At 43.3% G+C, this 24,421-nt stretch overlaps 1 protein-coding gene and 2 non-coding genes across 3 annotated transcripts in view; all 3 read left to right on the forward strand.

Annotated features, from left to right (window-relative positions):
* Positions 1-8,918, forward strand: part of PPM1D (protein phosphatase, Mg2+/Mn2+ dependent 1D) — a 63,592-nt gene extending 54,674 nt beyond the window's left edge. The window contains exon 6 of the mRNA XM_049771723.1: positions 7,450-8,918. Coding sequence (XP_049627680.1) covers positions 7,450-8,010 — 561 coding nt within the window. The 3' untranslated portion in view covers positions 8,011-8,918. The remainder of the gene's footprint in view (positions 1-7,449) is intronic.
* On the forward strand, positions 7,147-7,253 carry LOC125996916 (U6 spliceosomal RNA). The gene has a single exon (XR_007491581.1). It is a non-coding gene; the product is annotated as a U6 spliceosomal RNA (small nuclear RNA).
* A 9,414-nt stretch (positions 8,919-18,332) lies between the features above and the next one.
* Positions 18,333-18,439, forward strand: LOC125995784 (U6 spliceosomal RNA). The gene has a single exon (XR_007491167.1). It is a non-coding gene; the product is annotated as a U6 spliceosomal RNA (small nuclear RNA).
* Positions 18,440-24,421: the final 5,982 nt, after the last annotated feature.

Below are 24,421 nucleotides of genomic sequence, written 5' to 3' on the forward strand. Positions count from 1 at the left end.
GAATTGTTTTGTTTTTGTTTTGAGGTCGTACTGGCAGTGCTGGAAGACCATATGGGATGCTAAGGATCGAATCTGGGTCAGCCATGCACAAGGCAAACCCTACCTACTTACTGTGCTACCACTCCTGCCTTGGCCTCTGGAATGAATTTATTTATTTATTTATTTATTTTTGTTTTTTGGGTCACACCCGGCGGTGCTCGGGTTACTCCTAGCTCTGTGCTCAGAAATCACTCCTGGCAGGCACAGGAGACCATATGGGATGCCAGGATTCTAACCACCGTCCATCCTGGATTGGCTGCTTGCAAGGCAAATGCCTTACTGCTGTGCTATCTCTCCTGCCCCCTTCTGGATTTTTTTTTTTTTTTTTTTTGGTTTTTGGTTTTTGGTTTTTGGGCCACAATCGGTGGTGCTCAGGGGTTACTCCTGGCTGTCTGCTCAGAAATAGCTCCTGGCAGGCACGGGGGACCATATGGGACACCGGGATTCGAACCAACCACCTTAGTTAGGTCCTGGATCGGCTGCTTGCAAGGCAGACACTGCTGTGCTATCTCGCCGGGCCCCCCTCTGGAATTTTTTTTTTCAATGTAAATTCATTTGTTTATTCTTTTTTTTAATTATCTTTATTTAAACACCGTGATTACGAATATAATTGTAGTTGTATGATTACAGTTATGTAAAGAACACCCCCCTTCACCAGTGCAGAATTCCCACCACCAATTTCCCAGATCTACCTACTCCCCACCCAATCCACACCTGTACTCGAGACAGGCTTTCTTTTTTTCTCATTCATTCACATTATTATGATAGTTCTCAGTGTAGTTATTTCTCTAACTGCACTTATCACTCTATGTGGTGAGCTTCATGTCATTAGCTGCACCTACATGGGAGGATGGGGGGAGGGGAAGTAAGGGTTGGGACTGAGGCAGTAAAATATTAGAAATGAGCTTTGTAGGGCAGTATCAAGGTCCCAATACAAGATGGATATTATGGGTATATAGAATATATGCACACAATACTATCAATATGAAAGCAAAGAGAAAAAATTTCCACTGACTGTCCCAACATAAACCAGTGCTAGAACAGCCTGCCCTCCTCCCAGAGCGCGTTCCCATTAGTGTAGGGAGAGATAGGGGGAAAGCCTGTTGACCCCTATAGAGTCCACCTAGACCGGTGCCCAAGGAAAGACTGAAGTCTAGGGGAGAAAAACTCTATACCTGGCAAGAGCTGGTCTCCAGAATCAAGGAGGAAACCGGAAGCCAAATGTCTGTCCGCCCTCCTCCCCATGCACCTCCCCCCCTGGAGTACAGAGGGAGGGGGGGGAGCCTGAGGACCACTCAGAGTCCAACTGAACCCACTTCTGGCCATCTGAGCTGGCACCCAGGGAAGGCCTGGAGTCAGGGGAAAAAGACAAGGACAGCTGGGGGCCTGTCAAGCCTCCCAGCACTCCCCAGGTTAGGGAGAAAGGCTCTGGTATGGGGGGAATTTTTTTTTTTAATTTTTTTATTTTGAATTATGAGAACAAAAGATGCAAAGAAAGAGGACAAGGTAAAGTTACAGTGGAAGGACAATCAGCCATAACATAATTCTCAGAAGAAGTCCCCTTGCTTATGTCTTAACTTTGAACTTTCAGCCAAAGAACGTTAAGATAAATAAAACAGAATCCATGTACAATTACTTTGTCCCTCAAGTCCGGTATGGGGGGAATTTTTAATGCTTACATTTAGACTAAGTTTTATCAATAGACATGTCCATTTCTATTTGAATCCTAGCCTTAAAGTAGAATAGAACTAAGATGGATAAAATAATAATACTTCATTGAAGTGAATATTGTTTTGGCATACATTTCTTCATCCTTTTTTTTGTGAAGAGTAAAATTAAATTTTGTTGGGTTTTTTTTGTTGTGATTTATTTGTTTTTTGGGTAACATGTGGCAGTGCTCAGGATTTTCAGGGCTCTGCATTTAGGTGTCATTCCTGGTGGTGCTCCATATAGGTGGGACCATATAGAATACCTGAGATTGAACCCAGGTGGACCGAGTGCGAAGTAAATGCCCTACCCACTCTGATAGCATTCTAGCCCAATGTTGCTGCTTTTTTTTGGCGGGGAGCCACACCCGGTGACTCGGGGGTTACTCCTGGCTAGATGCTCAGAAATTGCCCCAGTTTGGGGGACCATATACGATGCCAGGGGATCGAACCATGGTTCGTTCTAGGCTAGTGTGCACAAGGCAGATGCCTTATGCCCTGCGCCTCTGCTCCGGCCCCATGTTGTTACATTTTTATGAGCCAAAAGCTATAATAGGAATGAAAAAGAAAGTTAACACTTAATTTCAGTTTTGTTCTAGGCACAGTCTGTAATAAGCATTTAACATGGATTGTAATATAGGAAGAATATTTTTATCTGAAATAGTGAAACAAAGTATATCTTTCTAGGAGGAAATTTCAATGTCAAAAATGTTTTATGAGAAGGTAAGAAAGCTTAGTAATGCATATTATTAATCTAGAATGACTCTTAAGAAATCTTTGCAGTTACCGTTTGCTAATAGATGCAATGTATTCCCCACACAGAATGCCAATAAAAAGAGAAGGAAAAGAAAAAGTTCAAGGAGAAAGTGGGGGAAGAAAAGCCAGCACATCTGTAGTGTCAGAATAATAATATGCCAATTTAAAAGGATACAGCGCCACAGAAATTACAATAAATTTTATTAACTCTGAAATTATCCTTCGTTTTTCTTTTACAAAGAAATCCTGATATCTGAGCTTGTTAAAAAAAACACTAGAAGGCCCGGAGAGATAGCACAGCGGTGTTTGCCTTGCAAGCAGCCGATCCAGAACCTAAGGTGGTTGGTTCAAATCCCAGTATCCCATATGGTCCCCCGTGCCTGCCAGGAGCCATTTCTGAGCAGGCAGCCAGGAGTAACCCCTGAGCATCAAACGGGTGTGGCCCAAAAACCAAAAAAAAAAAAACTAGAGCAATATGTTCTGTTCTTTTTTTTGTTTTGTTTTGTTTTTTTTGTTTTTTTTTGTTTTTTTGGGCCACACCCGTTTGATGCTCAGGGGTTACTCCTGGCTAAGCGCTCAGAAATTGCCCTTGGCTTGGGGGGACCCTATGGGACGACAGGGATCAAACGCGGTCCTTCCTTGGCTAGTGCTTGCAAGGCAGACACCTTACCTCTAGCGCCACCTCACCAGCCCCATATGTTCTATTCTTTTTTTTTTTTTTTTGGGTCACACCCGGCGGTGCTCAGGGGTTACTCCTGGCTGTCTGCTCAGAAATAGCTCCTGGCAGGCACGGGGGACCATATGGGACACCGGGATTCGAACCAACCACCTTTGGTCCTGGATCGGCTGCTTGCAAGGCAAACACCGCTGTGCTATCTCTCCGGGCCCATATGTTCTATTCTTAAAAATAACTTGTTTAGTACCTTTTTTCTTGTGCTTAAATTAGTGACTTGGTTATTTGACCATTGGAAGTCTTCTTTCTACAATATTTACTATTTTCTGGTTTTATTAAAAATCCCTTTGGTGGGGGGGGGGTTGGGTCACATCCAGCAACGCTCAGGGGTTACTCTTGGCTCTGTGCTCAGAAATTGCTCCTGACAGGTTCAGGGAACTATATGGGATACAGGAATCGAACCATTGTCATTCCTGGGTCAGCTGCGTACAAAGCAAACGTCCTACCACTTTGCTGTCTCTCTGGCCCTACAAATCCTTTTTATGTTATTTTGGGGGGGGTCTCTGAGGGTTTTAGTTTTGGGGCCACACCTGTGTTCAGGACTTACTACTCCTCACTCTGCACTCAGGAATCACTCCTGACAGTGCTCAGAGGGGACTGTATGAAATGCCAGGACTCAAACCTTGTCAGCAACATGCAGCAAGCTCTCTACAAGCTATACTCTCTCTAGCCCCACTCCCAATTCTTTTTCTAGAATGAAGGGTAAATTCTTGGTCATCAGTTTCTCTGAGATACAGTTCTCTCTTCCTGTAAAAACTTGCTTATGACCTACTGCAGAGGAATTAGTTCCTCACATACAAATTTTATTGATATTATTAAAAGTCATTCATTTTAGAACAAACACTGATTTTCTCAGCACAGGTACTTTGAAATATAGTTTCTGCTCAACATTTACTTCGTTAAACAGATTACAAGAATTGAGATGGAGGGATAAAACAGCAAGTAGAACACTTGCATACTAGCAGTGGACCTGGTTTTTTTTGGGGGGGGGCACACCCATTGATGCTCAGGAATTACTCCTGGCTATTCGCTCAGAAATTATTCCTGGCTTGGGGGGAACCATATGGGATGCTGGTGATCAAACCATGGTTCGTCCTAGGTTAGCGCATATAAGTCAAATGCCCTACCAGTTGTGCTACCACTCTAACCCCTGGACCTGGGTTTTATCCCTGACACCCATTGTGGTCCCCTAAGCCCATAAGGATTGATCCCTGAGTACAGAGCCAGGAATAAGCCCTGAGCACCAACATTTATGCCCTATATACCCCCACCCCCCAAAAAAAAACCCAGCTGTGGACTCAATGAATGAATGAATGAGTTTTCTAAAAAGGAAGAATATTTTTATAGTAAAAAAAGAAATACATTCTATTTGCGTTACTAACAGATTAGATGGGTTGGGAAATTGTACAGTATGGTAAGGCATTTGCCTTGTACATGGCTGAACCTGATCCAGTTCCCAGTATTCTATCCAGTACCTGATCACCTCTGACAGTAAAGTCTATTTATAGTTATATTGAATTGAAACAGTTTTTGATGATTTTCGTTTTTTTTTTTTTAACTCTAGATTCACTGTCAATATTCTTACTAATATACTTTTATAAAATGCTTTTTCCTTTTTGGGAGGTTGGTGGGTATCACACTGGTGGTACTCGGGGCTTATTTCTGTCTCTGCTTAGGGATCACCCCTAACTGATTTAAGGTGACTTGATATGAGGTGACAGGGATTAAACCTAGGCATATACCCTATCTGCTTTATTATTTCTCTGGCCCCATAAAGCACTTTCTTCTATTTAATCTCATTCCAATGAACATAGGAAATGAGACAAAATAGAGCACATTATCAAAGTTATTGCCATAATACAAATCAACACCATGATCTACTAAGTTGATCAAAATACAGTTGTTTTAAGCTTGCAAGTTTAAACAACAAATCCACTACCAATATGACCCTTTTCTTCACCAGTGCTACCAATTTTTTACCCACCATCATAGCCTACTTCCATGCAGACACAGTTTTACTTCATCTTGTTTGCTACCACACAAAGGCAAATGGAATTATCACAACTTAGATCAAGAAGGGTCAATTTGAAATAATTATTATATCTTCCATAGTGTTACTAAAGTCACTGTGGATTTACTAGGTATGGTTGGTGTTAATTTAGCCTCTTTACTACTGAGGCTCACTGAATTTGGTAGATTACTATAACTTTCTTCATCAAATTTCCTGTGATACTACTGGAATAACACTACTGAGATGTTAAACTGCCACAGGTCCAAGATTTATAGATCTGAAACTGATTTGGTGACTTGTTTTATAAAGTCAAGTGTGGAGCTGTGTCATTTTGGTTTTTTGTTTGGTTTTTACTTTTTTGTTTGATTTTGTTTTTTGGGCCACACTCGGCAGTGCTCAGGGATTACTCCTGGCCCTGCGCTCAGAAATCACTTCTGGCAGCTTGGGGGACCATATGGGATGCTGGGACTAGAATCCAGGTCATCTGTATGCAAGGCAAACACCCTATTGCTCTGGCCCTGAACTGTGTCATTTGAGCTGTTTCTATCAGAGGTTGTGGGGTGTGGTGCTGGGTTGCTATAGTGCACACAGAAAGGGAAACTCCTGGGCCCGGAGAGATAGCACAGTGGCGTTTGCCTTGCAAGCAGCCGATCCAGGACCAAAGGTGGTTGGTTCGAATCCCGGTGTCCCATATGGTCCCCCGTGCCTGCCAGGAGCTATTTCTGAGCAGACAGCCAGGAGTAACCCCTGAGCACCGCCAGGTGTGACCCAAAAACCAAAAAAAAAAAAATAAATAAATAAAAAACGAAAGGGAAACTCCTCTCTGCACGCCCCCTCATAAATCACCTTTTTGCAAGGTTTCATTTCTAACCAATTTTATATCAGCTTCTCCGTGCTCAGGGGTCACTCTTGACAGGGACCGTATGTGATACTAATAATTAAACTCAGGTTGGCCACATGCAAAACAATTACCATCTCTAACAAAGTATTTTAAGAAAATTTTTTTCCTGTTTTTTGATCGCTCCTGGTGATACTTATGGAAGTATATCTGATGCCAGGGATCTACTGCTGGTTTTGTGAGCATAAGGCAAATGCCGTCACTGTATTATCTCTCAAGCCCTTGATTTTTATAAGTGTAAGGCAAATTTATTCTGGGAAATGTTACTTGGAGAAGAGATTGTATTTGCACTTTTGGTACTTGTAAAACTATTCCAATAATGACTTTATAACAGTATTATAATATCTGTTTCATGAGAAGAATATTCTGTGTGGAGATAGAAGGATATTGTGAGTTATAGGTAAAGGAGGGTTGCATTTCTGAATCACCTGTTAAAAGCAATACCTGGGGCCGGAGCAATAGCACAGAGGTAAGGCATATGCCTTGCACAAAGCCAACCGGGACAAACCCATGTTTGATTCCTGCCATCTCATCTCCCTCCCTCCCTCCCTCTCATCTCTCTTCCCTTCATCACTCTCCCTCCCTCCCTCTCTCTGTCTCTCTCTCTCTCTCCCCCTCCTCACTCTTCCCCGCTCTCCCCCCTCACTCTCCTTCCCTCCCTCCCTCCCTTTCTCCTGGCTATGTGCTCAGAAATCATTCCAGGCTCAGAACCGGAGGCATGCTTAGCTGTTTTATTTTTGTTTTGTTTTGTTTTTCTTTTTATTTGTTTTTGGGTCACACCCCGCAGCGCTCAGAGGTTAATCCTGGTTCTGCACCCATAAGTCGCTCCTGGCAGGCATGGGAGGCCATATGAAATGCTGGGATTCGAACTAACATTGGTCCTGGATCAGCCGCTTGCAGGGCAAATGCCCTACCGCTGTGCTGTCTCTCCGGCTCTGGTAGCTAGTATTTGGGAGTGCAAAACCATGATCGGTCCCATTATGAAATGTTAAGAGTTATTTTAGTGCTCGCTTCGGCAGCACATATACTAAAATTGGAACGATACAGAGAAGATTAGCATGGCTCCTGCGCAAGGATGACACGCAAATTCGTGAAGCGTTCCATATTTAAAAAAAAAAAAAGAGTTATTTTAATATTGGACTTTGTTTTCCACAAAACTGGATATTCAGAAACTCTAATTAGGAAGTAGGGAATAAACCACCACCCTTCCAAGAAAAGGTACAAATTTGCTTCTTATCAATGAAATTTATTTCTCCACGTTTATATTCTAGTATAAATTATTTCTTTACCTTTTTTTGTTTTTCAGTCACTGGAGGAGGATCCGTGGCCAAGGCTGAACTCTAAGGACCATCTACCTACCCTAGTTCGTAGTAATGCCTTCTCTGAAAATTACTTAGAAGTCCCAGCAGAAGCAGCTCGAGGAAATGTTCAAGCTACAGTCTTACCATCAAAAGATCCAGAGGCACTTGAAGAAAATTGCACTAAAGCCCTGACTTTAAGGATACATGAATCTTTGAGTAACAATAGCCTGTCGGTTGGTCTTGTACCTACCAATTCAACAAACTCCATTGTGGACCAAAAAAATTTAAAGATGTCAACCCCAGGTCAAATGAAAGCCCAAGAAGTTGAAAGAACCCCCCCAGCAAACTTTAAGAGGACATTGGAAGAATCCAATTCTGGCCCCCTTATGAAGAAGCATAGACGAAATGGCTTGAGTCGCAGTGGTGTTAGCCAGCCAGCACACCTCCCTACAACTTCACAACGGAAGAACTCTGTCAAACTTACCATGAGACGCAGACTTCGGGGCCAGAAGAAAATTGGAAATCCATTACTTCACCAGCACCGAAAAACTGTTTGTGTGTGCTGAAAGGTTTTTGGGAATTATCTTTTCCCAAACTTAAAATATCAGAGGGCTTTTTTAAGTTGGCAAAGCTGAACTTTTTTTAAAAGGGACAAAATAAATCATAGTATACAGTTTGACTTTTTGGAATTCTACAGTTTTGATCTGGCCTTTAACTTGCTTGTATAATTGATGTGAATTTTTTGGTGTTAGAATATCGTGCTATAATGTGTGTAAATTTGTATCCGCCACAAATTCAGTCTCTGATATACAATAAATGTAACAACAGGGCTAAATGGTTTTTTTAAACTAAAAGAGTATTAGATTTTAGAAATACATTTAAGCTTTTTTAAATGCTTATTAAGAAATTTGTATAAGTCACTTATAATAAAAGCTACACAACTTTTTAAAGTAAATTATTAAGTAAACTGGAAAAGTGATGTATTTTCATAGTGACCTGTGTTCCATTTAATGTTTCTTAGAGACAACTACTGTCTACTAAAAACTATTTTTTATTATTTCATAATTCAAAGCTGTTTTCATAGAAGCAAATGTATTGAATCATGCATTGTAGTTGAGTGCTATTAGTATCATTGTCCTAATTAAAATACTATGCAGTATCTCTTAATTCAATAGCATTTTCTAAAAATTTTACCATATGTACACACTAGGTCTTTGGAGTAGAAGGAGGTGTGTTTGCCTTCAGGATGCTCTTCTCAGTCATCTCAAACATTCAGTGGCATTATTAGTTCTTGAGATAGTTGCCCTCTCCTAGTGTTTGCATAAAATATGTGAAATTTTCCTTGCTATTCTATAACACATGGTGCTGCTAATTCCCAACATTTCTTAAATTATTTTATATAGCATACTGTTTTTATTGTTTAAATGAATATGTTTGCTCATCTAATGAATTAGTAAACTCTGATGCTGGTGGATCTTTGTTGCTGGTTTGTTTTATTTTTTTGTTGTTGTTTTGGGGCACACCTGGCAGTGCTCATGATTTAATCCTGGTTCTGTGCCCAGGGATCACTCCTTTCTTTCTTTTTTTTTTTTTTTTTTTTTTTTGGTTTTTCGTTTTTGGGCCACACCCGGCAGTGCTCAGGGTTCACTCCTGGCTGTCTGCTCAGAAATAGCTCCTGGCAGGCACGGGGGACCATATGGGACACTGGGATTCGAACCAACTACCTTTGGTCCTGGATCGGCCCCTTGCAAGGCAAACACCGCTGTGCTATCTCTCCGGGCCCCAGGGATTACTTCTGACAAGGACAGGGGACCATAGTGGGGTGCTGGGGATCAAACTCTGGTCAGCTGCATGAATGTAAGTGTTTTGCCCATTGTATCTCTCCACCGCTTGTTTTAGTTGTGTGTGTGTGTGTGTGTGTACATATATATGTATATCTAAATTCTGTTGTAGCATATTCTGCCTTAGAAAACTCAAGGGCTGGAGAGATAGCATGGAGGTAGGGCATTTGCCTTTTTTGCAGAGGTTCATTGGTTCGAATCCCAGCATCCCATATGGTCCCCCGAGCCTGCCAGGAGTGATTTCTTTCTTTTCTTTTCTTTTCTTTTTTTTTTTTTTTTTTTTTTTTTTTTTGGTTTTTGGGCCACACCGGTGGTGCTCAGGGGTTACTCCTGGCTGTCTGCTCAGAAATGGCTCCTGGCAGGCACGGGGGACCATATGGGACACCGGGATTCGAACCAACCACCTTTGGTCCTGGATCGGCCCCTTGCAAGGCACACACCGCTGTGCTATCTCTCCGGGCCCAGGAGTGATTTCTGAGCTTGGAGCCAGGAGTAACCCCTGAGCACTGCTGGGTGTGACCAAAGAAAAAGAAAACAACTCAAAATACTTGTAATTCATTTTTTGCAAGTCATTTTGACTTTTTGTTTTTTATTTTGTTTTTCGGGCCACACCCATTTGATGTTCAGGGGTTACTCCTGGCTAAGAGCTCAAAAATTGCCTCTGGCTTGGGGGGACCATATGGGATGCTGGGGGATCGAACCACGGTGGAGATCTTTCCTTGGCTAGCGCTTGCAAGACAGACACCTTACCTCTAGCGCCACCTTGCCAGCCCCATACTTTTTTTTTTTTGGTTTTTGGGCCACACCCAGTGACGCTCAGGGGTTACTCCTGGCTATGCGCTCAGAAGTCACTCCTGGCTTGGGGGACCATATGGGACGCCGGGGGATCGAACCGCGGTCCGTCCTAGGCTAGCGCAGGCAAGGCAGGCACCTTACCTCCAGCGCCACCGCCCGGCCCCCTTTTTTTTTTTTTTTTTTTTTTTGGGGTCGCACCCAGCAGTGCTCAGGGGTTACTCCTGGCTGTCTGCTCAGAAATAGCTCCTGGCAGGCACGGGGGACCATATGGGACACCGGGATTCGAACCAACCACCTTTGGTCCTGGATCGGCTGCTTGCAAGGCAAACGCCGCTGTGCTATCTCTCCGGGCCCAGCCCCATACTTTTTTAAATTAATAATAGAATATATTTAATCCAGGGCCCGGAGAGATAGCACAGCAGTAGGGTGTTTGCCTTGCACACGGCCAACCTAGGACAGACAGTGGTTCGAATTCCGGCATTCCATATGGTACCCCTGAGAGCTACTGGGTGTGACCCAAAACCAAAAAAATAAAAAATAAAAAGAATATATTGAATCCAGCAATGAAAATATATCCAGTAATAGTAATAATGATAATGATAATTAAATATCCAGCAAAAAGGAGTCAGAGAGATGGCACCGCGGTGGGGCATTTGACTTGCATGTGGCTGACCCAGGAGGGGCCCGGTTTGATTCCAGGCATCCCATACAGTCCCCCCCAGCTTGCCAGGGACAATTTCTGAGTGCAGAGCCAGGAATGACCCCTGGGCATTGCTGGGTGTGGCCCAACAACCAATCCAATAAGTAAAGTTTTAAATGTAGTTAAGGGGCCGGAGAGATACATGGAGGTAAGGCGTTTGCCTTTCATGCAGAAGGACGATGGTTCGAATCCTGGCATCCCTGAGCCTGTCGGGTGATTTCTGAGCATAGAGCCAGGTGTGATCCCCCCAAAAAATTGTAGTTACGGATTCAGAAAGATAGTGCAGAAGGGTGCCAAAGAGAAAGAGTATATATACATGACTTAAGTTTTTTGGAGGGAGGCAGAGTGATAGCACAATGGTAGGGCAATATTCTTGCACACTACTGATCTGGAACCAACCTTGGTTCACTCCCCAGCATCCTTTATGGTCCCCCAAGGCTGCCAGAAGTAACCCCTGTGCACTGCCAGGTGCAGCCCCCAAAAAGTTTTTTTGGGGTGAAATACTGTTTAGCAGTTAAATACAAGTATACTTTGGTATTAAGCGGAAAAAAATTGAAAAACCAATACTAGGGTCCAGTGATAATACACTTTCCTTGCACTCAGCCAGCCTGGATTTGATCCCCTGCATCCTATATTGTTCACCAAGCATGGCCAGAAGTGATCCCTAAGACAGTAACCGCTAAACATCACCAGGTATGGCCCCCAAACAATATCAATTCTTTAAGGATATGTCTTTTTTTTGTTTGTTTTTGGGCCACACCCGGCAATGCTCAGGGGTTACTCCTGGCTGCTCAGAAATAGCTCCTGGCAGGCACGGGGGACCATATGGGACACCAGGATTCGAACCAACCACCTTTGGTCCTGGATCGGCTGCTTACAAGGCAAACGCCACTGTGCTCTCCCTCCGGGCCCAATTTTTTCACTTCTATACCCTTGCTGTGCATAGAATTCTTAGTAGAGACAAGTCATAGTTGCAGTGCTCATGGGTTGGCTGCAGTGCTTTCATGCAGTGGCACTTCCCAGCTATGACATTAGCACATCTCTTAAGTTGTGCTTTGGGGAATAGGGGAGAGTACAAACCCTTTTGCACTGTTTTCAGCAAGAAGCATGGGGGAACCACGGACAACAGAGCTTGGGCTTGGTATATGTGGGACACTGGGGACTTCAACTCATGGCCATACTATTTTAGGGCAGGTGCTTTATTCCTATTCCACGGAAGCCAGACATTTAAGTCAGTTGAGAGGGTCTAGAAAGATAGTCCAGCAAGTAGGGCACTAGCCTTGGTGACTGACCCTGCCACAACTCCCATTATCCCATATGGTCTCCTAAACACCACCAAAGGCAATCCCTGAGTACAGAGTCAGGAGTAAGTACTGAGCACAGCTGGGTATAGCCCAAAAACCAAATAATAAGTATAATTTGAATAAGATCTCTTTGGGGCCAGAGCAATAGCACAGCAGTAGGGCATTTACCTTGCACACGACCAACAGAGGACAGACAGTGGTTCGAATCCCAGCATCATATGATCCCCCATGCCTGCAAAAGGCGATTTCTGAGCTCAGAGCCAACAGTAACCCCTGAGCATTGCTGGATATGACCCCCCAAAAAAGAGGGGGCCAGGGTGGTGGCGCAAGCAGTAGGGCGTTTGCCTTGCATGTGCTAAGCTAGGATAGACCGCAGTTCCATCCCCCGGCATCCCATATGGTCAATCTTCCAAGCCAGGAGATTTCTGAACACATTGCCAGGAGTAACCCCTAAGTGTCACCGGTGTGGCCCAAAAAGAAAAAAGATCTCTTTGAAGGGGTGATAAAATGGTAAGGGGTTCTGACATTTGCCTTGTGCATAACCAGTTTCAGTTGTGTTCCTTAAACTGGATGTTACATTGACTACTGCTGGGACTGTTGATATTCCCACAAACACTTCTGATAGAGTGTTTGCTTGTTATATGCTCGGACTACTACCAGCTCCATAAATTGCACATGGCAGTGTTGGGGAACCATGTGATGCCAGGAGTCTAACCTGGTTCTCCTCTTGCCAAGTGTGCTCAGTCCCTTGAGCTGTCTCTCTGGCCCAGATTTTTAAAATGATTTTTACATACTGAAGAGTTTGGTTTGGTTTGGGGATCACAACTGCCAGTACAGGGTTACTCCTTGCTCTGTGTGCTTAGGGATAACTCAGTACTTGGGGAACCATATAGGATACCAGGGAGTCAACCTGCTGTACTATCTATCTGGCCCTGAGCAGTCATTTTTGGAATCTACTTAATATAAATGTTTTTCTTAGTGATTTTAAAGAAAATAATCCTGTGTGTGAAAATTAAATTTCTACTTCATTAGTGTAATGAATTATGTGTTTTATTTGATCCCACATCCAGCAGTACTCGGGGATTACTCCTGATTCTGCGTTCAGGAATTACTCCTGGTGGTGGTCGGGGGACCATATAGGAATATGAATATGGTCCCCTGGGTACCACCAGAGATCAAACCCAGGTTGGTCACGTGCAAGGCAAGAACCTGGCCTCCTATACTGGTCCCATGAGGAGTCTCTTTCTGTTCTAAATTTCTTTTTCTCCAGCCTTTCTTTTTGTTTATTTTGGGGAGGGCTACCCCATAGAGCTTAGGAGTTATTGCCTCAGTGCTCAAAAGTCCTTCTTGGGTGTCCTATGGTAGTAAAGTTTGAACCTAGATTTTCTGTATGCAAAGCATACCTTTACATTGATGAAGTTCCAGACCTTTGATTCCCTCACCCTTTTATTTGTTTTGGGGCCACACTTTGCATTGCTCAGGACTTCTGATTAGTCTCAATTATCACTCTTGGCAGTGCTTGGGGGACCACATGCAGTGCCAGGAATCGAACCATAAGTCATCAATTCAAGGTAAATGCCTTAACCCTTGTACTGCATCCTTGTACTGAATCCCTCCCCGCTTCTTTTGTTTTGTTTTTGGGCCACACCTGGTGATACTCGGATTATTTCAGCCTATGTGCTCAGAAGTCGCTCTTGGCTTGGGAGACCATATGGGATGCCAAGGATTGAACCCAGGTCCATCCTGGGTTGGCTGCAGGTCCATCCTTCAAGGCAAATGCCATACCACTGCACTATCAAGTGGGCCCTGAGGTCAATTCCCTTTTAAATGACATTCTGGCTAGAAGCAACAGTTCAGTGAGTATGGCTTTTGCCTTGCCTATGGCTGACCCAGATTCAATGCACAGCACTATATATGGTCCCAAGAGTGATCCCTGAATACATCTGGGGTGGCCCAAAAACTAAACAAAATAACATTATTTTGCTGGATAGATAATGCAGCAGGTAGGGCATTTGCCTTATTAATGGCCAACCCTATTTCAATCCCCAGCACTGCAAGTCCCAGTCTTCAGGCATCAACCAGAAATGAGCCCTAAGCATCACTGGTTATCATCCCAAACATTCCCTCTCCAAATATTTAAAAAATATTTAAAAAAATACTCTTGATCTGGAAAGCAGTTGGTTTTTCATTATTTTTGTCTAAATGACAAGTATATGTGACCTCAAACAACCCAGAGGAAATTCATTATTTTCACTGATCTTCTACCAACAATTATCCCTTTGGGTGAGCCCAGTTACAATTGCCCCAGAGGCAACAACTTGGATGTACTCTCTTTCAGATCAATATATTTTTTAAATAAAATGTCATTGATTCTTAGGGCCAGGAAGAAGCTTCATGGGTTGGAGGGCACTCTCTGGTACCTTGAGCACCAGGAGGAAGAGCCTGCTGGTACATCACCAGATTTGGCCCCCAAACCAAACCAAAAATTGATTGTTTCCTAGATCATATTATTTTTAGTACAAGAGAGTCTAATTGAGAACTTTGTTTTTCATTTTTGGTTTGAGACATGCAAATGTTAAAGTTAGATATTGTATGGTGCCTAGATCTGTGTTTAGGCCTATTTATTTTCTTTATCTTTTTCCTTTCTTTTAGTTTTCAGGCCACATTCAGAAATGCTCATGGCTGTTTTCATTGGGGCTCAAGTGAACACACAGTCCTTTGAGTCTTTATCTTTTTCCCCAGTTCAAGGCATATCTTTCTTTTTGTTTGCTTGTTTTGAGGCCATATCATGTAATGCAGTTGGAGAGAAGCTTATCCTGGTGGTGTTTAGGAATGTGGTATCAGGTCCAGAGTGCAAAGGAGGACTCCAGCCCTTTTACCCAGTCCCAGGACACACTCAGACACACACACACACACACACACACACACACACACACACACACACACACACACACTCTGTCTCTGTGTCTGTCTCTGTGTGTGACAGAGAGAGAGGTGTGGGTGTACATGCTCTCAGTATTAAATCTAGGACGTCACACAGATAAGCAAATGCTCTACTTCTTAGCTTTGTCCCAGAAGTTGATGAAGTTATGCAATGCAGTCACAATGTTTCTATTTTAATTTTATTTGCCCATGTAGCATATCAGTAGCATAACTCAGGGTGGGAAATTCATGAGGGATAAAATACATTAAAATTCTCCCCTGCGGGCCTGAGAGATAGCATGGAGGTAAGGGTGTTTTGTTTGCCTTGCATGCAGAAAGATGTTGGTTTGAATCCCAGCATCCCATATGATCCCCCGAGCCTGCCAGGAGCCATTTCTGAGCATAGAGCCAGGAGTAACCCCTGAGCGCTGCCAGGTGTGACCCAAAAACCAAAAACCAAAAAAAAAAAAAAATCCCCCTTGCTATGGGTCAGAGCGGTGACTCAGCGAGCAGTATGGCGCTTGCCTTGCATGCAACTGACCTATTACAGACCTCGGTTCGATCCCCCGGTGTCCCATATGATCCCCAAGCCAGGAGTGATTTCTGAGCGCATAGCTAGGAGTAACCCCTGGTAATCACTGAGTGTGGCCCAAAAACCAAAAAAAAAAAAAAAGAAAGAAAGAAAGAAAGAAAAATCCCTCCTGCTTCTGTCACTCAGGTAGTTAAAATTTGCCCTTTTTGTATTAATGAGTGATGACTGCATAAACAGAATAACTTTTTTTTTTTTTTTTTTTTTTTTGGTTTTTGGGCCACACCCGGCTGCATTCAGGGGTTACTCTTGGCTCTATGCTTAGAAATCGCTCCTGGCAGGCTCAGGAGACCATATGGAATGCCTGGATTTGAACCACCATCCTGCATGCAAGACAAACATCCTACCTCCATGCCATCTCCCCAGCCCATAACTACATATTTTTATATAAACCTAATAGCCTGAAAATACTTCCATGTCATGGAAGCCAGAGTGATAGCACAGCGGTAGGGCATTTGCCTTGCACACAACCAACTTGATTCAATTTCTGGCATCCCATATGGTCCCCTGAGCCTGTCAGGAGCTATTTCTGAGCTCAGAACCAGGAGTAACCCCTGAGCATCGCGGGGTGTGGCCCAAAAACCAAAACAAAACAAAACAAAAAAACCTTCCATATCAGTACATCATAGAACCCTATTCTAGTCAAGTAGCCTAGTCTGTGGATATCTATCATGACATCACTGAATCAATTCCCGCTTAAAGGTAAAAACTCTACTCACACAATGTTTTTGTTTTTGGTACATGGCTTCCCCAACCATGCCTAGGGATCACTAGAGCCAAACTTGGAGGCACTAAGTAAGTGGACATGCAGTGTTGGGGATTGAATTTGAGGCTCATGCAAAGATATCTAAGTCATCTCCCTGATCATCAAGCAGTACTTCTAACACTATATATATATATATATATATATATATATAGTCTCCAGTTTTTTTTTCTAAAGAGTTATGGTATTCTCTTTATTTTTCTTTTTTTCTCTTTTTCTCTTTTTTTATTTTTTTATTTTTTTTATTATGACAACAAAGATGCAAAGAAAGAGGACAGGATAAAGTTACAGTGGAAGCCCAATCACCCATAAGCAGAATTCTCGGTAGTCCCATCGATGATATCCCAGCCTTGATCTTTCAACCAAAGAAAATTAAGAAAAACAAAACTGAACCCATGTACAATACAATTAATTTGTCCCTCAAATCCCCAGTTGTATTACATACTATTTCTTAGCAGCACACAATATAATCCAAAGAGATTAGATTTATGTAACTCCTTAAACATTGAGGGCAAAGTACATTTATCTAGTTCCATGCACATGCTTACTAGTTTAAGTTAACCTCAAAAGTTTTAGTGGGTTGTTTTTCTTAAGGATTGGAGTCAAGGGAAAATAGTAAAAAATGGTGTTAGAGTGGCATTTGTTTGCATAGGCCCACCAAAATATAAGGGACATGGAAAGAAAAATTATGGTCTAAATACAAGGAGACCCTACCCCTGAAGTTTCCTGGCACAGGACTGACTCTAGGCTCCAGGCAAACTAGTTTGTCCAATTCAAGTCATCGTCTGTAGTGGCAATACACCTTCATTCCTCACATAGTCTCTGTTGTTGGTATCATGCTTCTGTATTAAAGGTCCTGGAGTCTGCATATCCCATATTGCAGTCAGGATGGTGCAGAGCATCCTCTCGTTTCACCTCACACTTAAGGGGCACTAGAGAGAACCAGTTTTCTGCAGACACGAAGGAGGTATCATTTATTCCATTCAGTTCTTTTGTTTTGTTTTTGGGTCATACCTGGTGGAACTTAGAGGTTACTCCTGGCTCTGTGCTCAGAAGTTGCTTTGGCAGGCTTCGGGGACTATATGGGATGCTGGGAATTGAACCGGAGTCAGTCTGGGTTGGCCACATGCAAGGCAAATGCCCTACCACTGTGCTATTTTCTGGCCCCCTTTTTAGTTCTGACAATATGTACCTACCAGTTTTCCTAGGGCTCATAATCATGCTGTAGGCACTAATTACAAGTTCCCGGTTGTTACATGGGCTCAAGGCCAACTGGTCAACTGGCCACATACCAACTTTCTCATAACACCCCTCCAGCTTACTTATTTGCTAAAAATAGCTCAGAAGACTCTGGAATCTTGTTTAGTGGTGTGTTAAATATAAAGGATATAAATTGATAGATGAAGAAACAAAAAGGTGAGATCCAAAAGGACTCCCATTTCTGGGATGACACACTATTGAAGGAACATGAAAGCTTCCCTAACCACGTAATTGAGAATTGAGGCTTTTTTTTTTTTTTGAGCCTCACCTGGGGGTTCAGGGGTTACTCCTGGCTCTGCGCTCAGGAATTGCTCCTGACAGGCTCAAGGGTCCATATGGGATGTCAGGGATCGAACCCAGGTCCATCTTGGGTCAGTTGTGTGCAAGGCAAACGCCCTATCTTCTGTGCTATTGTTCCCATCCAATTCAGGCTTTTTTTTTTTTATGGGAGCTTCACCATATCAGCCAGGTGGCTTACTAAGTCTTTACACTATCTTCCCTTCTAGAGAGAAGAGGTGTGAAGCCATAGTTCCAAGTGTCCTTTTAGCAGACTCATCCAAGTTATGACATTTCCATCATTAGAGCATCCAAGCCTAGGTGTGCTGAACACACTTTCAAATACTTATGTAAGTATTCTATGTCCTCCAGACCATATCCAAATCTCCCTAACAATAACAGTATCTGAAAGTCTGTCATGAAGAAATGCATATTGTTGTGCTCGCTTCGGCAGCACATATACTAAAATTGGAACGATACAGAGAAGATTAGCATGGCCCCTGCGCAAGGATGACACGCAAATTCGTGAAGCGTTCCATATTTTTCTAAAAAAAAAAAAATGCATATTGTTTCTCTTTAACACTTGAAAAATAGAGTGCTGGAGAGATAAGTAGAGGTAAGGTATAATGGGTAAGGAATAATAAGATGGTACACTTGGCCTTGCATGGGTACGATCCCTGGCACCCCATATGATCTCCCATAACCACCAGATTATCCCTGAGAGCAGAGCCAGGAGTAACTTCTGAGCACCACTGGTATGTGCGTTAGGATGGACCATGGAGAGATCCCCGGGGTGTCCCATATGGTCCCCCAAGCCAGGAGCGATTTCTGAGTGCTTAGCCAGGAGTAACCCCTGAGTGTCAACAGATGTGACTGAAAAAAATCAGAACCAAAACCAAAATGCCACTTTCTCTGGTCTCCTTGGATTCTGATGGAAAACAACAAGAGATGCAGCTCAGTAGTAGAACATTTGCCTTGTGGATGTGAAGCTTTGGGTTTGATGATTGCTTCTTCAGACAAACAAATGAAATTTGCCAGTCCTTTAAATTGTTCTCCTATACGTGATGCATTGTTTTGGTCTTCGATACCTTACCTTCAAAAATGCTTTTTTTTTTTTTTTAAATTAAATGTATTTGGACTTTCCTGGCATTTGCTGAGCATCTTGTTATTTTTTTGTTCATTTGTTTGTTTTGGGGTCACACCCGGCAGCGCTCAGGGATTACTCCTGGCTCTATGCTCATAAATCGCTCCTGGCAGGCTCGGGAGACCGTATGGATTGCCAGTATTTGAACCACCATCCTTCTGAATGCAAGGCAAATGCCCTACCTCCATGCTATCTCTCCGGCCCTGCATCTTGTTATTTTGGTTCATTTACTTTTTGTTGTTGTTTTGGCATGAGGGTGGTCACACCAGGTTCTCAGTTGTAACTGCTGGTTCTGGGGTCAGGAATCACTCCTGGCGGGCTTGGGATGCTGGAGATCGAACTCAAACTCAGGTTGTTGGGTGCCAGGCAAACGTCCTCTCTGCTGTGCTATCACTCCGGCCCCTTGAGCATCTTGAATCTAGATTTTTTTTTTTTTGTTGTTGTTATTCAAAAATATTCTGGGCTGGAGAGATAGCATGGAGATAAGGCGTTTGCCTTTCATGCATAAGGATGGTGATTCGTATCCTGGCATCCCATATGGTTCCCTCAGCCTGCCAGGAGCGATTTCTGAGCTTAGAGCCAGGAGTGACCCCTGAGCGCAGCCGGGTGTGACCCCCCCAAAAAAATCTTATTCCTGGCTCTGTGTTCACAGTGACCCCTAGTGGTTCTTGGCGGTACCACTTGTGATTCAAACCAGGCAAGTACCTTATCTCCTCCACAATCTCACCAGCCTCCTTTTCCTTTAAAAAAGTTCCCCCCACCCCCCCAAATTAGAGTGGTAGTACAGGAATTAGTACACTTGCTTGGCCTGCAGATGACCCTGGTTTTATTCTCAGGAATGACCCCTGAGCACAGAGCCAAGAGTCTTTACCTCTTTGTAACCCTCCTAAATAAGCCTCCCCCAAAATTCTATTTTCCCTTTTGCTAAAGTTTTCATTTTATATTAATTTTTCTACTTGGGCAGTGTTAGGGTTCACACAGAGGCCTCACACATGAATGTCATGTGCTCTACCTCTGTACTACATTCCTGGCCTGCCATATTTTAAGTTCTAAAATTTCTACTTGGGGCATTCTGGGATATAGCTTGGTGGGGGGTGTCAAGGGTGCTTAATTCCTATGTAAAAGTGTGGAGAGTGGAGAGTTTGAGATTTGGCACTGAATACCAGGGATATGTAGCCCTGGAAGCTCCTGAGCATCACTTGGCCTGTCCCTGTTGGCTACTGCAGCTGAACCATAGCAGCACCACACCACTAGGGCTGAGCTTTAAACTATCCAAACAAGGTGACCCAGCACTGCTGAAGATGGCGCCTTGAACACTGCCTGGAACCCCTCAAAAGCAATTAAAGTTTCTATTAGGTTCTTATTTATATCCTTGTTGAGATTTTCTATTTTTGGGGGGGGGGTCACATCTGGTGGTGTACAGGGGTTACTCCTGGCTGTGCACTCAGAATTTATCCTTGACAGACTCAGGGGACCATATGAGATATTGGTAATCAAACCCAGGACAGCCAAGTACAAGGCAAACAAACACCTTTACCCAATGTGCTATTGCTCCAGCCCTAAAATAACAATTTTTGCACTCACATCAAGAGTGTACACAGAGGCAGAAGCAATAGCACAACCATAGGGCATTTGCCTTGCACGTGGCTGACCCAGGACTGACCTGGGTTCGATCCCCAGCATTCCATATGGTCTCCCAAGCCAGGAGCGATTTATGAGCGCATAGCCAGGAGTAACCCTGAGTGTCACCAGGTGAGGCCCAATAGCCCCCCCCCAAGTTGTATACAACTGTGCCCAGCAGTCATTTTATATTTCTTGGGGGGGGCACACCCAGTGACGCTCAGGAGTTATTCCTGGCTATAGGCTCAGAAATCGCTCCTGGCTGGGGGGACCATATGGGGCTCTGGGGATTGAAATGAGGTCCGTCCTGGATCAGCCACATGTAAGGCAAATGCCCTACCGCTGTGCTATTGCTCTGGCCCATATTACTATGAATTTTTAAAAATTTGGGTCACTTCCATTTATGCTTGGGGAATCATGCAGTACTGGGTATTGAACCCAGGGCTCCTACACACAGAGCATTACTCCAGCCCTTTGAACTATTTCCCCTGCCCCAAATATTCTTTATAAAGTGTCCTTTAGGTTTGGTTCAATTTGTTTTTCCATGCAAATTGAGATGTTTCCAGTACTTTGTATACTATTAGATTTGGATAAATCCCAGGCATTTCAATATTAAGTTACGAATCTCTGGTTTTGTTTATCACATGAAAAATGGTGATTATTTTTATATTTTGTATATAAAAAATGTGTAGTCAGATTGTTTTTGTACTGCATGATCAAATTTACTTTGTGCAAGTCCCAGTTCCACTGTCAGTTTATTTTCTGATGCCTCTGCATTCTGGAATTGAATCTGTCCTCTGTGTATCACCCACAGACTGACTAGGTTCTGAGGAGGTATCTGACTGCTAGTTTAGGTCCCAAAGTCTTAACATGTGTAGGATTCTGGGGTTCCCTCTTTCCCCATGAAAGTTTCTGCTTTTGCTAATCTGCTTCTGTATACTCTTTGTTAGCTTGTTAGCTTGTGGGAATGTGGCCTTCAGATAAGAGTTGGAGACAAAGGAAACACAGACCCGGAGCACAGCACCCATGTCCGTGCATTCAGGATAAACCTTAAAACAGATCAGCCTTGGAACATCTGAATTATGTATCTTGTGGCATTTGAATTGTGCATCCCTTTTATCTGCTTCCTGGGGCTGTACATTCAGCTCGAATGCATGGGCATGCTTGGCCATGGCTAATATATACCCTAACTCCGCTAGACTCGGGGTCCTTGACTGAATGCCTGTTCCCAGGTGGAAGTCTTACCAGTGGTCGGCAAGCCGCAGCTTGAGAGCCACATGCAGCTTTTTACACTTTTTAATGTGGCTCATTTGTGTGCTGGGCGGCTGCTCCAGGAGTCAGGACTCTGCTCCTAGCCTCTGTCAGTGCGCGCCCTGTGTGGCTCTCAAAATAAATTTCAGTCGTGGTTTTGGCGAGATTTGGCTCAGTTAAAAAAAAAGGTTGCGGGGCCGGAGAGATAGCATGGAGGTAAGGCGTTTGCCTTTCATGCAGGAGGTCATCGGTTCGAATCCCGGCGCCCCATATGGTCCCCTGTGCCTGCCAGGAGCAATTTCTGAGCCTGGAGCCAGGAATAACCCCTGAGCACTGCCAGGTGTGACCCAAAAACCAAAAAAAAAAAAAAAAAAGGTTGCCCACCACTGTTTAGACCCTTAGCTAGCTAAACTTATGACTTTGTGACTTGCATTGTCTTATCACCTGGCTGCTAGATCGAACCCTACATATGCTTCTTTAGATCAGATCCATCCTTGATGTATTCACTCTCTGGGGTTACTTTTCTGAGCTCCCTCTTATTTCCCCCTTCTGTGGGGCACTTTTTTTCTTTGGGCAGAAAGCCTTTAAGGAACCATGCAATTCTGCCGCTGTGTTAGTATTTTAAGGCTTGATTGTCTTAATTGTTAGCTATAAACTGTAGGTAATAATACTACAATGGCATGAAGAGCTCCATGTATGTTACCTAAAATTATTTTAATTCGTGGCCTGGAAATGGCTCTAGGCGGTCAAGCACTTGGACATGAAGCTCCATTGGCAATTCCTGGCACTTGCTCTGACTTGCCAAGTGTGATCCACGTGGCCTTGTCTTTGTTAACAATGTGTGCCTTCTCATGTGCATAAGTGCAAGATGGTAAGCACAAGTGTGGGGCCACCTGGATCACTCTCCCTGCCCCACCCTTGTGGATTTTGTTCTGGGATTAAAAAGAAAAATCTGTTTTGATTTTGGGTTGAGGCAAAGAGAGGTCGAAAAGTAGTGAAAAGTAGACTGACTCCTGACTGGCTTGGCTTATTATTTCTTTGCTACTATTTTGGTTCTTCAGACTCAGTCACCTAAGGGGCTAGAAACATGGCAAGGCATGTGGGTGATCTCACAACTAGTAGATTTTTATTTTCAGGTGCTTGCCTTGTATATTGCTGACCCATGTTTGATCAGTGGTACTCCCTATGCTCAACTAGGAGTGAATCCTGAACTCAGAGTCAGGAGTGAACACTGAGCACTGAAGGGTGTGGCCCCAAAATTTAAAAATAGTCAGTAAAATGGTCCAGATGGGATTAAATTCTAGATGATCCACAGAGAACAAGTTCCCCTGGATATTAAACTCCCCACCAAATAAATAGTACAAGCTGCATTTGATGAGGATTGTTTTAAAACCTACTTTTCTCACTTGACTGTTACATTTAACAACATTCACCATAGTTCTCAGCAAAATTAGATTATTTCACAACTGTTTAGATCATGTGATGATTATTCAAGTGTTTTTAGTAGCTAAAAACACTTTAGTAGAGTGAAGCAATGGCTTGCTCGAGACAAAAAATACCCTTAATCATATCAAAACAAAAATACACAATAAAGTACAAACTGACCTAGAAATGTGGTTTTCTAACAATTAATTCTCTGGGACTTTTGTTTTGGATATGCAAAGACTAAGAAAGACACCCTTCCTCTTTAGTCATTTACTATAATGAATCATTGTAGCAGCTGGAAGAACAAAGAACTTTGGCTTGAAGTCATCACACTGAAAATGAATTTCCAGGCTGAGATGGCTCAGAAAAAGGACATTTTTCTTTTGTTTTTGTTTTTGGACCACATCCAGCAGCGCTCAGGGGTTACTCCTGGCTATGCATTCAGAAATCCAGAAATCGATCCTGGCAGGCTTGGGAGACCAAATGGGATGCTGAGAATCAAACTGAGGTCCATCACGGGTCAGCTTCAAGCAAGGGAAATGCCCTATTGCTGTGCTATCGCTCTGGCCCTGGAAAGGACATAGTGTTTAGAAGTTTCAGGTTAGGAGCCAGAGATAGTACAATAGGTAGGATGCTTGCCTTGCCCACCCACAGCCAACCTGCTTTCAATTCAGGAGTGATCCATCCTGAGCACAGTCAGGAGTAAGCCCCAAGGACTGCTGTAGGCTCACCCTGACAAAAATAGTCTGAGCCAGAGAAATACTTTTAGCTTTGGTGCATCCAAGAGGCCTAAGTTCAATGCCTGGTACTACATGGTCCCCTGAGCACCTACTGGAGTGACCCCTTCTCATCCCTGTATTCCCAAAACAAATAAAGTATCCCTAGATCCCAATACTTTGAAATGATTTATAGTCTGGGAGTACTTACTAAGCTCAAGCAACATACCTATGTTCAAAAAGTGAACACAAGGGTATCATAAACCATTTTGTAGAGAAGAAAATGAACCAATTATAATTATTCGGTTAGTAAACATAAGTAGTTAATTTGGAGGCAGTTATTTTTTTTTCTTTTATTGGGGGTGGGGTGG

The sequence above is a fragment of the Suncus etruscus genome, chromosome 1 (assembly GCF_024139225.1).
Source record: "Suncus etruscus isolate mSunEtr1 chromosome 1, mSunEtr1.pri.cur, whole genome shotgun sequence".
Classification (NCBI taxonomy): domain Eukaryota; kingdom Metazoa; phylum Chordata; class Mammalia; order Eulipotyphla; family Soricidae; genus Suncus; species Suncus etruscus.